Source organism: Henckelia pumila, chromosome 2, assembly GCF_033568475.1.
Source record: "Henckelia pumila isolate YLH828 chromosome 2, ASM3356847v2, whole genome shotgun sequence".
NCBI classification, from domain to species: Eukaryota; Viridiplantae; Streptophyta; class Magnoliopsida; order Lamiales; family Gesneriaceae; genus Henckelia; species Henckelia pumila.
The window spans coordinates 1,620,020-1,632,673 of record NC_133121.1 but is presented as its reverse complement, the minus strand read 5'-3'; the positions used below and the strand labels follow the sequence as shown (position 1 = coordinate 1,632,673).

Sequence of the window (12,654 nt, the reverse complement as noted above, 5' to 3'; positions counted from 1 at the left end):
CATAATGAATGAATTAAAAGTTTACTGAGAAATAAGACCTACTGAACTGAATTTGAATGATAATAAATTCTTGATTTTGCTCGTCACCACATGTAAGTAATGAATTAAGACATGCATAAGATATATAGATTTATAAATCTGAAGGAAATATAAATAAATTCGGCCAACACATAATTATACCACAAAAAAATCATACGAAAGCATTTCATGTGTCAATTTCGTAAGATAAATATCTTATTCGACCCATTAAAATGATTGAATTTAATGTTAAAAATTCTATTTTTTACTCCAGATACAGACCGAACGGCTTATGTTAGAAGATACCTACTCTTGCTATATATTTGCAACATAAATTATGCCGACAATGTAAAACATGTTCATAGATTATTATATACTAATGTATTGATGCACGCACTTGTATAATATTTTTGTAAATAATTTTATTTATATTCAAATAAAAGTAATATCACACTTGTAAAAATTATCTAAGGTCTAAACTGTAATTTGAAATGTCAAAATTTAAAAAAAAAACAAAAGAAAACAAAATTGTAATATCTCTATAACATAAGGACAATTTTGGCAAAACAAAATATTGTGTCTAAGTGAGATTCTTTATATATAGGAAAATATATATAAACATTAATATACTTATAAAGAGTTTTAATATGTTGTACATCCATCGTGTCTATCTATGTGTTCACCATTGATGTGTCTCTTAATTATTGGATGTACATTCATCACATCGAACATGTGATTGCCACCTCAATGATGAACACATTGGCTGAGCAAGACGGGGGGACAACACATCAGAATTATACTTATATATATATATATATATGGAGTTTATTTTTTAAAAAAATTATATGTATGGAGTTCCTGTATTTATTTCGTAGTTTGTATAATAGAATCTTAGGTTGAGCAAGAATCTTTTTGGAATGAAAGTATATAAGAATTGGGACAAATGCGCTTGCATCTGCAATTGTGGGCTGTCAACAAACTCTAATCTAAAAGCCGCACCTTTTTCACCTTATAAGATGTCAACTTTTGTGTAGAGAGAGAAACCAGAAGCAAGAATCCAAATCGAGGAAAGGGTTCTCTCAAGACAGAAGAACAGCTGGATAGAACAAACCCTAGGGAAAACGGGAGCAAACCCTTCAATTTTTGGCCTCTGGGTTGGCTTTATTTTGCATTATCCACAGATCTTTATTCGCAGTTCTTGAAGGTCAGCATTCATATTTTTTCCTCTAATTATGTTCCCAATTTGTGTTCGATTTGATCTGGATTCATGAAATGTGGATGAAGAAAGCTTGGCTCTTGTGAATATATATGTTCACGTGTGTGAATAGTTGGGGATGGCGAAGGAAGATTAGTAAAGGGAATTGAATCTAGCTTGCATTTTGTTCGAGAAAAGAGGGCCCTTTCTATTTTCTATTGTTTTTGCTATTGCTTCATCTTTAGCTGGAATGATGGAAACTGTGTGACGGGTTACTGTTATTTTTAGCTTTGTGCAATTTAGAAGGATGTTTTGATATTGATAGGCGCGGGACTTTATCTGGTTCACTTCACTAACTGCAGTACTTGTATGATTGAATGTAAATTACGATACTAAGGGTCGGTGCCTGATTGGTGTTTTTAAATGTTCTTGCAGCATAAAAAACCTGAGTTGATTTTTTGTTTTTCAGGCATGATGTTGGTCTTTTAGAAAGTTTGTAGTTTAATGGTTTTCAGATATAAGGGAACTGATAAGTTTAAGAATCAAACTGAATTAAAATAAAATCATAATGCTAAATTGCAATTCCCGTAAGATACTAACCTTGTTTATCGATTTGTTTCAGGAATTGGCTTCTTCTGCTATGGCTAACTCCAAAGGACCATCAAGCATTAGAAGTGTGATGTACGCTGGAAAGAACACTTTACTACCTCCTAAAAGTCCATATCCCAGCATATCCTCTGGGTACACCGACTATGTTCCCACTTCTGCAACTGGTCCAAAAGCTCCTCCAAGGCCTAGAGAAGGAAATGCACACCATCAGCGGACCTCCTCTGAAAGTTATTTGATAGAGGAGCAACCTTCTTGGCTTGATGAACTCCTCAATGAGCCAGAAACTCCTGTGCGTAGAGGAGGTCACCGTCGCTCATCAAGTGATTCATTTGCATATTTTGATGCAAATAATGTTGGAAGCATGGTTTATGTCGCTCAAAATGATAACAAGAACAACAATATAAATCTAGTGCCTTCGTGGGGATCTCAAGAATTCGATACATATGCGGACACGCGGCTTGGTTCCTTCTTTGTCGATCCCCAACTACCTGGTAAAACAAAGAACAGGGGGTGGAATGCACCCGTGAGTTCAATCCTGCCTGCTCATGGCCATCCTTCTAGGGACAAGACTCTTGTTCCAAATGCAGGCCTATTAAGCACTTCACCAGATGCAGAATGGAATCCGCCATTCTTGAATGAAAACCGGGATGCTAAATCTGGTATTCAAGATCCAAAAGATTCCACTGAAAAAAAGGACTCTTCTCATGCCAAGCTTCCCGCTTCAGAAACAGATACAAAACGTGCCAAGCAGTATGTTGATTTGTCTTTACCTGAAATATGATATTCATTGGTTTTTAAGTTGATTGATTTTTTACTTCCAGGCTGCTGGATTTAGCCTGTTTTGATATGTGAATTTCTGTAGCTTTCCTGACGTTGCATGATAATAATTTGGTAATAACATCATGATCGATGCAAACTGAATTTTTTGAGGATTGTTCTTAGTTTTCATTTCTCAGTCTCTTTGTCATGATATTGTTATCTGAAATTTCCTATTGCTCCTTTGGTTGATAACTTGGTTGGCAAATCAAATTACTTTCCACAATAGTTTATACTGAGATGCAAACGTACTCAATTTTGTCCCAACCCCCTGGAACCATTTTCATCTTCTTGTGATTGCAATGTTTTAGGCTGTAATTTTGTTTTCTTGCGATGTTGTTATGGAGCAATTATGTAAATGAACTTTCTTTGACCATGAATTTGAAATCTTACATTTTCAAATCTTAACCTTTGTTTGGTATTCGCTTTTCTTGTATGTTGGAAGGTCATTTTGCAAAAAAAAAAAAAAAGGTTAAAAGAAAGGTCATAAATTCTAAATGAATGTTTGACTTTTTTTTAATAAATTAATGTTTGACCGAGATCATTTTTCAAACAATCCCATTATGTTATGCCACATGCGGCATGCCAAGCTTATGTCTGAAATGCTTTCCATGTAAAGTTTCCCATGCTCGTCTGTGTCATTTCTTTAGCTACTGGACTTTGGAGTAGCAAATTTTTCTCTACGTGCCTCTGCATTTAAAAAACAAGTTTTGTTGTAAATATTAATCTCTTAGGAAATAATGCTTGAGTTAAAAACTTGGATACCCAGTATGATTCTTTCTCCCACAAGGAACGAGGTGGAGAAGAGTTCCAAATGTTTGCTTGTTGAGCATGTGCTCATGGTCCTGAGATTTGTAAATGATCAAGTTGGTTATACTTCTGAGTTCTGAAGATATTTATGTTTTTCACACGCAATAGTTTATATATATTTTTATCACAGTTGGCGTAATGTTCTTGACAGATCTATTGCATGACACAAGCTGATATTTCTTTTGTGTTCTTTCTAGACTTTGCTGTGAGAAAATGAGAAAAATCCCCTGAACATCGTATTAGTTCACACCCTATTCAAATTGTTATGTTTTGCGCCGCATTGAAATATATATTCTCGATCCTATTTCATTCATTTAAAAACAAATAATATCAAGTTATCCGAGTCTCGAAAACTTAAGACACTATTCATTGTAGGCAATTCGCTCAACGTTCACGGGTCCGGAAGCTTCAATACATTGCTGAACTTGAAAGAAATGTTCAAGCTCTACAGGTAAAATATTTTAGATGGAGCTTATGGTACATTTTTTTGTAGCTTATACAAGTTGAATTCCTGGATGTAATTTTGTTGTGTATAATTCAGGCTGAAGGCTCTGGAGTTTCTGCTGAACTCGAATTCCTTAACCAACAGAATCTCATTCTGAGCATGGAGAATAAAGCACTGAAGCAGCGATTAGATAGTTTAGCTCAGGAGCAGTATATCAAATATAGTAAGTATATTTGATATTAAGATATCATCAAGTTGGTAATTTTTTTGCAGGGAATATATATATATATTATGGATAAATCTATATGGACAACTGGAGGATAAGGTATACTTCGGGTCCATCTGTCAAAGCCATGGTTTTAAAAACCGGACCGGTAGTTAAACCGGAATGTGAACTGGTGTCATTTTGGTCCTAGTCATTTAATTAACGTGATTTTCTTTGACCCATAAAATACTCGTAAAAACCGGTGGTTTTTTTGTTGAACTCAGTGACCCAATTACTAAAAACCCACTGGATTATTCCCTATTAGAAATTTTTTGAAATATTAACAAATGTAATGATAGTGTAATCACTATTATTTTAAAATAAGATAGGTAAACACATTAGTCTCCACAACATTTTTATTCCCAGGGAGCTGTCCAAACACTCAAAAGAATTCTAGAAATATTTCATGATGCTTGTTTGCGGTCCTTACGCTTCTTGCGTGTACATTGTAGTGATTTAGCCATTGAAAATTATTAACACACATAATTTTTTCATATTTTATTTGTTTAATGCATTTTTATCGATGAATCAATAGTTATTGTCGAAAATATTCTATGTATTGAAGATTTGTAAATGTTGATTTTATTGAATTTATACACGATATATATCAATATCATGATTTTTTTCTTATACAATAAAATATTGAATTTTTTATGTGACCAGAAATGACCCGATGGTCTGTTCTATTCAAAAAAAGAATTGACCCAATGGTTCAGCAATTGGTTAACCGGTTGAACCAGTGACCCGATGACCCACAGCTCCAACTGGGTCGACTTTTAAAAACTACGGTCCAGGCTATGGATCGACGATCCAATCAGAATATGTAGTCCCAATACGAATGAATTACAACAATGTTTGTTCATGACATATGAACTAAATGGGGTTCTTTTGATTTTGTTCTCCAGTTGAACCCTATTTGCAATCCTAATATTTAATGTTTTAGCTCAGTCGAGGCACCTTTTCTTCTATTCCTTCAATGAAAACCAATTTCCTTTGATATCTTCAACCACAAAGCTGGCATACAACTTATTGTCGTCCTGGAACGCATTTTACTTGACCTGTTCTTCATGTACTTGTTGCTATAACTGCATAAATATGTGGTTGACATAGGCATGCAAAACTTCATACTTGAAAGTGTTAGTGCTTCGTTTTGCTATTTGGTATAGACTCTTTCATCCAGCCTTGATGCCTACTATTTTCTTGGATCTAGTAATCAATTGTCATTGGTAAATATATCTTGGTTGTATGATAGTTAATTCTTAAATGGCATAAATACTGTTACAATAATCAAGTTTGTGGTCTCTGTGCAGTGGCACACGAAGTATTGGAGAAAGAAGTTGGGAGGCTACGAACCTTGTATCAGCAACAGCAGCAGCCTCAGCAGCAGCAACAGACTCCTTCCAGCCTTCGACGTACCAACAGCAGAGATCTTGACCAACAATTTGCCAACCTTTCTCTAAAATACAAGGAAGCAAGTGCTGGACGTGACTCTGGATCGGGCCAACTTCATATTTGAGCTTTTCCCATAAATCCCATGTCCCAACCTATTCCTCAACTGATGATCCAATGCGATGACGACGACACAATAACCAGTCTCCTTCATGTTTTATCGAAAGCCAGACTTGTGCAGTAGTTCTGCGCTGTATGATAAACCTCGCTTGCTTTGCTTGTGTTGCTCCTTTATCTTTGTTTGGTTCCCGTTTTCATTTGTAAGGTTAAGCGTTTGTTTCCTCATGCGCCTGGTAGTCCGTGCTGGAAATAGTACTTCTGGCCGATGACTCGCCTGAGGTGGTTACCCAAACGGGGTTGATGCTAGCGGCTTTCAAATGCGTATGGTGATTAATTAGAAACTTTTGAACTTTCCCATTGCATTATCTATCCTTTTGATGAAAATATCTGAGATTGAACCTTATCTAAGTTCTGTCTGCTGATTGCTGAAGGAGATGTTGAAGTGTAATTACCCTAGTTTGCTATATAAATTTGTTTGATTAGTGTAGTCCTCTTAACTTCCCTGAAACTTCAAATTACTGAAGCACCTTCCCAGAGCTACTCATTTACGTCGAATACAAAATCGCCATGGAGTGCTGCAACAGTATCTGTTATATCGATGCCTGCCTCATCCGTGCGCCAGGCACCGCATGTTCTTTTGGTTCGAACATAAGACGATAAAGGATTACTAATCTCTTTTTTCATCCAATGGATCTATATGTTGTTTTTGTGCACGTTATATGCATTATGTTCAATTTTAAAAATACATTTAAATCTTTAAGTGCATATACCTCCATTATGCCCCCAGCATTGATATAAGCCTTGAAACAACAATTTATTCAATGTGGTCTTGTGTTGGTTTTCTTACAACTTATTATCCTTAAGCACATAACATCCATCACCTCATTAAAAAATTTAGTATGCATGCGTCGCTCTACAGAAGAAGAAGCTGTGCTTGTCATCTTTTCTCCCCTACACCTTCTTTAACAGCCATGGTGTACAAAATGAGAAGCAATATCAAAAGCTTCAATCTTTCGGGGATGGGGTGATATAGGTAATTAAAGAAAGAGCCATGGTGGCGCCGCCGTCTTCTTGTCCCACGTGGTGAGAACCCACAAGGGAGCAGACGACAAGAAGAAGGGAAGACCCAGAAGGACATGTGGGGCCGGATCAAGCTGAACATAGATCAGAAGTGATGGCCATAGCTGGAGAATTAAGCTCTGAAATCCAACATAACCACGATCGGCCCCCCTCGTTCTTCCTGCGTCACAAGAAAAATCTTCAACTCCAAGTAATTGAAGCCGCTATATATATAAATTGAATCCAGCCCTGGATTTTCATAATTAATGTTGGACTGGAGGAAATAAATTATTTGCCACTTAAATGTATATTTGATTTGATACCAAAGAGTTTCACTATTCTATTATAATAATGTATGATCCCAAAAAAAAAAAAAAAAAACCATTCTCTTTACTTAATAGATTCGCAATTTTGTCTCGTTTGCCATTAATTAGGGCAAATTAACATTTTCAATCGGCAATTTTGTCTGGTTTATGAAACAAAGCCGATCGATTCTATACCAAACACAAATTAAACATTTTTATATTAGAATTTAGTTTAACAATTAATCAATGCAAAGGGGATAATAATGATAGTTGGCATGACGCACCAAACTTACACCTAACGTGAGATTGCCAACTTCATTAATCACACAAGATTATATATCATGGACGAATTTGATCCATCCAAGAGAAATCAATGGGCAAGTACTGTGTGACAGGGGGCACGGGATTTATCGCGGCACATCTCGTCAAGTCGTTGCTCGGAAAAGGTCACACCGTCGTCACCACCGCACGCAATCCAGGTTCGGAACATCGTTTCATCATGATCAGGACTTGGGCTAGTTTTTTTTTTTATATATATATATATATATATATAATGATATTAATTATATAAAAAATTTTTAAAGCAATTTTAAAAACATTAATAAGTTTGCACTCATCAAATGTCTTTATCTTTGTTTTTACATCAGAAAATGTAGACCAAATAAGCTATCTTTGGGAGCTAAATGGAGCCAAGGAGAGGCTTCATATTGTAAAAGCTGATTTGTTGGCGGAGGGAAGCTTCGACGAAGCCGTGGCTGGAGTCGACGGCGTTTTCCACACCGCGTCGCCGGTGCTTGTGGCATACGATGCTAATGTCAAGGCAAGTTAATTTAAGGAGAGTAGACTGAATATTTTTGTCAATAAGTACTACTAGTGAATATAATGAACTTTCATATGCCTGGATTTAGTGTAACATTCATCTAATGAACATTGCAGGAAAATTTGATTGATCCATGCATAAGAGGGACCTTAAATGTGCTCAACTCGTGCAAGAAAACAAGCAGTGTGAAAAGGGTCGTATTAACCTCGTCTTGTTCTTCCATAAGATACCGATACGACGTCGATACAGTATCACCTCTCAACGAATCTCACTGGAGTGATACAGAATATTGCCAACGATACAATGTATAACCAAATCCTATTCTAACTTATTTCCCTTTTATGCAAACACCAGCACACAATAATGCACAAAAAATCGATATTAGACTATTTCAAAATCGATCTCGATCCTTTGTGCAGCTGTGGTACGCTTATGCGAAGACCATAGCAGAGAAAGAAGCATGGAAAATGGCCAAGGAAAGTGGGATAGATCTAGTTGTCGTGAACCCTTCATTTGTAGTTGGCCCACTACTTGCACCTCAGCCAACTAGTACTTTGGTCATTATATTGTCCATTGTCAAAGGTTGTATTTTTATTCTCCTTTTGATTCAAGAGAACACATTTATCCTAACATTTTCTCTCTGTTTTCTATTTCGGGTTCGTTTTGGGTCCATGATTTTGTGTGTTCGTGATCTGCTACTTTTGTTAGGCCTTATTGAAGAGTACCCCAACACAACGGTAGGCTTCGTGCACATAGAAGATGTAGTGAATGCGCATATATTGGCCATGGAAGAAACCAAAGCATCCGGCAGGCTTATATGTTCAAGCTCTGTTGCACACTGGTCAGAAATTATTGATATTTTAAGGTCCAGATATCCAAGTTATCCATACGTAACCAAGTGAGTCCCTATGATCTAAACATTGAGCCTTATTGGTGTTAAAAGATCGTGGATAGCTCTCGGTTTAGTTTTCATAAGATGTTTATACGAACAGACTCCAAACGTTTTGTTTTATGCAACTACAGTGAGTGTAGCACTCCTGACGCAGCATAGACAAAACCAAAATGGATTAATATTCAAAAAGTTTGTTCATTTTTTTCCCAGATGTAGCGATAAAGAAGGAGATAACAACGAGCATAGCATGGATTGCGGCAAGATTATCGAATTGGGTCTCCCAGCTTTCAAAACGTTAGATCAAATGTTTGATGATTGCATAAAGAGTTTCCAACACAAGGAATTCCTTTAAAACTTAGGAATTGTGACCGTATTTAATTTGTTACAATTCAAATTCACTCCACATTAGATAAATAAATTAATTAATCGGTGAGAAACCTCAAGTTTCCTGGTCCACATTGTAATAGAATTACACCCGTAAAGCAGTTATTACTGTTAGATCTAGGCCTCCTCGTGTGGTTCTGAATGAATCGACCTGATTTAACGATAAATTAATGCAATGTTATCATATATCACATGCATATCGAAATTTTGTTTGAAGATATTTTAGTACGTACCCAGAGTGAGGAAGACTGAGAAATCAAGAAATCTTTCATATGTGATCGAACCTCTTAATTATGAAATCTATTTAATATTAATTGCAAAGAAACATTACATATCAATGATACAAATTAATAGAATTTGCGTTTGGATGATAATCTAGTCATCACAAAACTGCGAAACGTCGGGGAATTAATGGCTACGGCCATTTAACAATCAACATCCCCTTGAACAAACTAACAAATAGACTCTTTTATTACAACAAAACCTTCGCATGAACTACATAGTTTAGTTTTGTCAAAAATTGATGTCCACATTACCGCTGCTAATTTTACTAGCTTAAAAATTTAAGGACAAGCTACATTAAGGGGGGTTCCGCTTTTAAGAGGTGGTGCTTCGTCCATCCAAGAAAATGTTTCACCATAAGCATCGAAATCAAAGTCGAAGTCAAAATCTGGCAACTCACAAGGCTGATCACCAACCTTGAAACCACTAATCGGAAGATCATCAAAACCAAATTGGGAGACGTCCACTGGTATCCCAAAAACGTCGTCACATATGGGGTGTGAATCGAGATCCAAGTCCAGGTTTAGTTCTTGATCATTTTTTGCTAAAGACAGTAGCTCCTCATCCATTAGCCCACTAGCCCCTACAAAGACTTCATCAGTTTTCTCATTCTCATACTTGAACTCTATAACCGGAACCGCGACAAAAGAATTCAATTCAACCACCAAAGATGGAGGTACGCGAGAAGTAGGCGACACAACGCTGAGACTTGCTTCCTCGGGCACATCAAGATTAATTTTCTTCTGATTCTTGTGAGCATCATTTGAATTTTTCGTAGAATTGGAGCTGATGCTATTAGCCAATGCCTCAAACTCCATTCGTTTTGTTTCGTAAGCCTTGGATGCCTCCTCAGGGCTATTGAAAGTCCCCAACCATACCCTTTTTTGTTGGATCGGATCACGTATTTCTGCTGCCCATTTTCCCCATTTCCGTTGGCGAACGCCTTTGTATTTCTTTGCACTGACTCTTGGCCTGCTGAGGTCCGTGGGTACAACACTCTTGTTTTTTAGATTCGTATCATCATTGTTGCTACCTCGGACCAAAATCTCTGTTTTGGGGGCATTAGCTGCTCTGCTCGGAGCATGAATTGGTAAACAAATTTCCCAAACATACCGCTTTCTTTTCATATCTGGAGATCCTTCATCATCAGAAGAATCAGTAGCATCCGGATCGTCACAAACAAGTAGAACTTTCCTTGTGGGTTTGGACGATTGAAACTTATTTTTTTGGCGTCTGCTTGCACTTTGTTCTTGATTCATCGGGACAAATTTACGAGGCTCGGACGAATTTTCTTGCTTCTCCGCGTCACAAAGCCTCATTGCAAGCAAGGGTATCCCCAAAATAGTAGTGCAAACAGAACAAACAAAATGATAGCGATTTTTTACCCCCAAAAATCAGCGAGTGTTTTCAGTACGAGGTTCTCTGAAGAACAAAAAAATATTAAGCAATCGATTTATGTGATATCCCCCGAAATAAACAACGCCAGAGCAACTCCTGCAATCAAAACAGAAGAAAAAAATTAACAACTCCTCTTTTCAGATCAACATAGAAAGCGCTAAAAAACACACGTCAATGAAATCCAAAAACCCTTAAGAGGGTTTAAGGGAATGAAAGGAACTGTTTACCTTTTGGGCCTAAAACGCATCGAAACGGTAGAGAAGAAAGAGCTGACACTCTGCTCGATCACAAGGCAGAGAGATTCTGGCATGCAGTCAGCAAGAATCGATGAAAAACAGAGCTTCAACACAGCCCCAAAGTTTAAAGCCAGATTAAAACTTGCCGACATAAAATCTCTTGCTTTCTCTTCTCAAAACTTCAACAAAGATAAAATAACACCACCAAAAAGAAACACACAAAAAAATCGGGTAAGTACAAACAAGAAATGTTTCGCAGGAAAAAAAAAAAAGCCCACAATCTATTCAAAGCGACGATCACGATTTTGCCAGAATAACAACGAAAACAAAACCCAGGGCACGAATCACCGACGAACTTGCAGAAACAAGAAAGATTTCTCCTTTTGTTTGTGTAATACCAACAATTGACTGACCAAGAAAGGATAAAAAAACACAGGATCAATAAAAATATCGTTCCTTACCCTCTTATATTAAAAAAAATCGGGGAATAATCTATGTCAACTCATACGTATATTGTATGTATTGTTTTACACACATTTATTCATTCATCTTGTGGGGATGATAGTGATGTCTGTGGGGTTGCTGAATCATAGTTGAAAGTGTGCTTTATATACAGATTTTTGAGTGTATATTTGGAGAAAGGTAATTAAATGCATGATGTGTTGGCATATGCTCGATATGGCTTTTTTGGTGAAGGATTCTTTGACTTCTCGCGTGTTGCCACGGACCAATCAGATTTGAGTTTTTGTAGAGAGTGGCTTTCACACGACAGGATGGGCGTGTATTTATAGTTTGGTAAATTAGACAGAATTCCACAAATCTGATTTCCGCAGCCATTTTTTGTTATTGTCGGTTTTGGGTCTTGAGTTTGTACATATTTACTGTTATGCCACTGATATATTTGGTCATCAAGTCATTGACTCATTGGAAGTCTTTCGCGTTTTTTTCTCAATAAAAATTAAATTAGACTCCTCCTTTTCATTTCAATTAAAATTAGACCTCTAGTAAATAGTTTGCAGTATATATAAACTTATATATCTATGTGGCATCATACATATATTTAGCCGGATGATTAATAAAATTTGAAATATTATCATCGACACGAAGATACTAAATAACGACAATAATGATATCATTGCATTCGATGGGTTACTAAAAATAATATTGTGCATACTAAATAACGACAATAATGATATCATTGCATTCGATGGGTTACTAAAAATAATATTGTGCGGCTAAACTTATTATGATATGGACAATAAATATATGTAAAGATAATAATTATAAAAGGAATGACTATCGTATTCGATGAGTCGATAAAAAAATTAGTAACATTAAATTTTTTATAATATGCGTGGTAAATTAATATTATTTAAGTTGAGATGTACGTTTTAGACGTATTAAAATAAGTATAACGAGTTATTTTTCATACGCGGATTTGATTCGTCACATTTATTGTCTATTCAAAGCTTCGAATATATCTTTCTGTCGTCGACATAATCGATAAAGATTTATAACATCGATATTAACAAAATTTATAACAATTGTATGGAAAAACTTAGTTATTAACACAAGAGATACACATTTGACGTGGGGAGAATATGATATTGT

General features: G+C 36.2%; 3 protein-coding genes across 4 annotated transcripts; 2 read left to right on the top strand and 1 right to left on the bottom strand.

Moving 5' to 3' along the window:
• Positions 1-961: 961 nt before the first annotated feature.
• On the top strand, positions 962-6,053 carry LOC140882699 (uncharacterized protein At4g06598). Its single transcript, XM_073288852.1, has 5 exons — positions 962-1,222; positions 1,836-2,572; positions 3,824-3,899; positions 3,990-4,116; positions 5,469-6,053. Exons 2-5 carry the CDS (start codon positions 1,854-1,856, stop codon positions 5,672-5,674), a joined length of 1,128 nt encoding a protein of 375 aa, XP_073144953.1. The 5' UTR covers positions 962-1,222; positions 1,836-1,853; the 3' UTR covers positions 5,675-6,053.
• A 1,304-nt stretch (positions 6,054-7,357) lies between these two features.
• LOC140884552 (tetraketide alpha-pyrone reductase 2-like) lies at positions 7,358-9,320 on the top strand. The gene is made up of 6 exons (XM_073291340.1): positions 7,358-7,510; positions 7,679-7,851; positions 7,968-8,156; positions 8,271-8,433; positions 8,560-8,749; positions 8,954-9,320. Exons 1-6 carry the CDS (start codon positions 7,405-7,407, stop codon positions 9,093-9,095), a joined length of 963 nt encoding a protein of 320 aa, XP_073147441.1. The 5' UTR covers positions 7,358-7,404; the 3' UTR covers positions 9,096-9,320.
• Positions 9,321-9,426: 106 nt separating this feature from the next.
• Positions 9,427-11,615, bottom strand: LOC140884187 (ethylene-responsive transcription factor ERF118-like). Of its 2 annotated transcripts, XM_073290854.1 has the most exons (3): positions 11,505-11,615; positions 11,035-11,222; positions 9,427-10,903 (listed from the first exon to the last, which is right to left on the bottom strand). In XM_073290854.1, the coding sequence occupies exon 3, from the start codon at positions 10,726-10,728 to the stop codon at positions 9,691-9,693; it is 1,038 nt and encodes a 345-aa protein (XP_073146955.1). In that variant the 5' UTR covers positions 10,729-10,903; positions 11,035-11,222; positions 11,505-11,615; the 3' UTR covers positions 9,427-9,690. The 2 variants fall into 2 exon arrangements, with proteins under 2 accessions (XP_073146955.1, XP_073146954.1); XM_073290853.1 differs by lacking the exon at positions 11,505-11,615 and having other exon boundaries at positions 11,035-11,485.
• Positions 11,616-12,654: the final 1,039 nt, after the last annotated feature.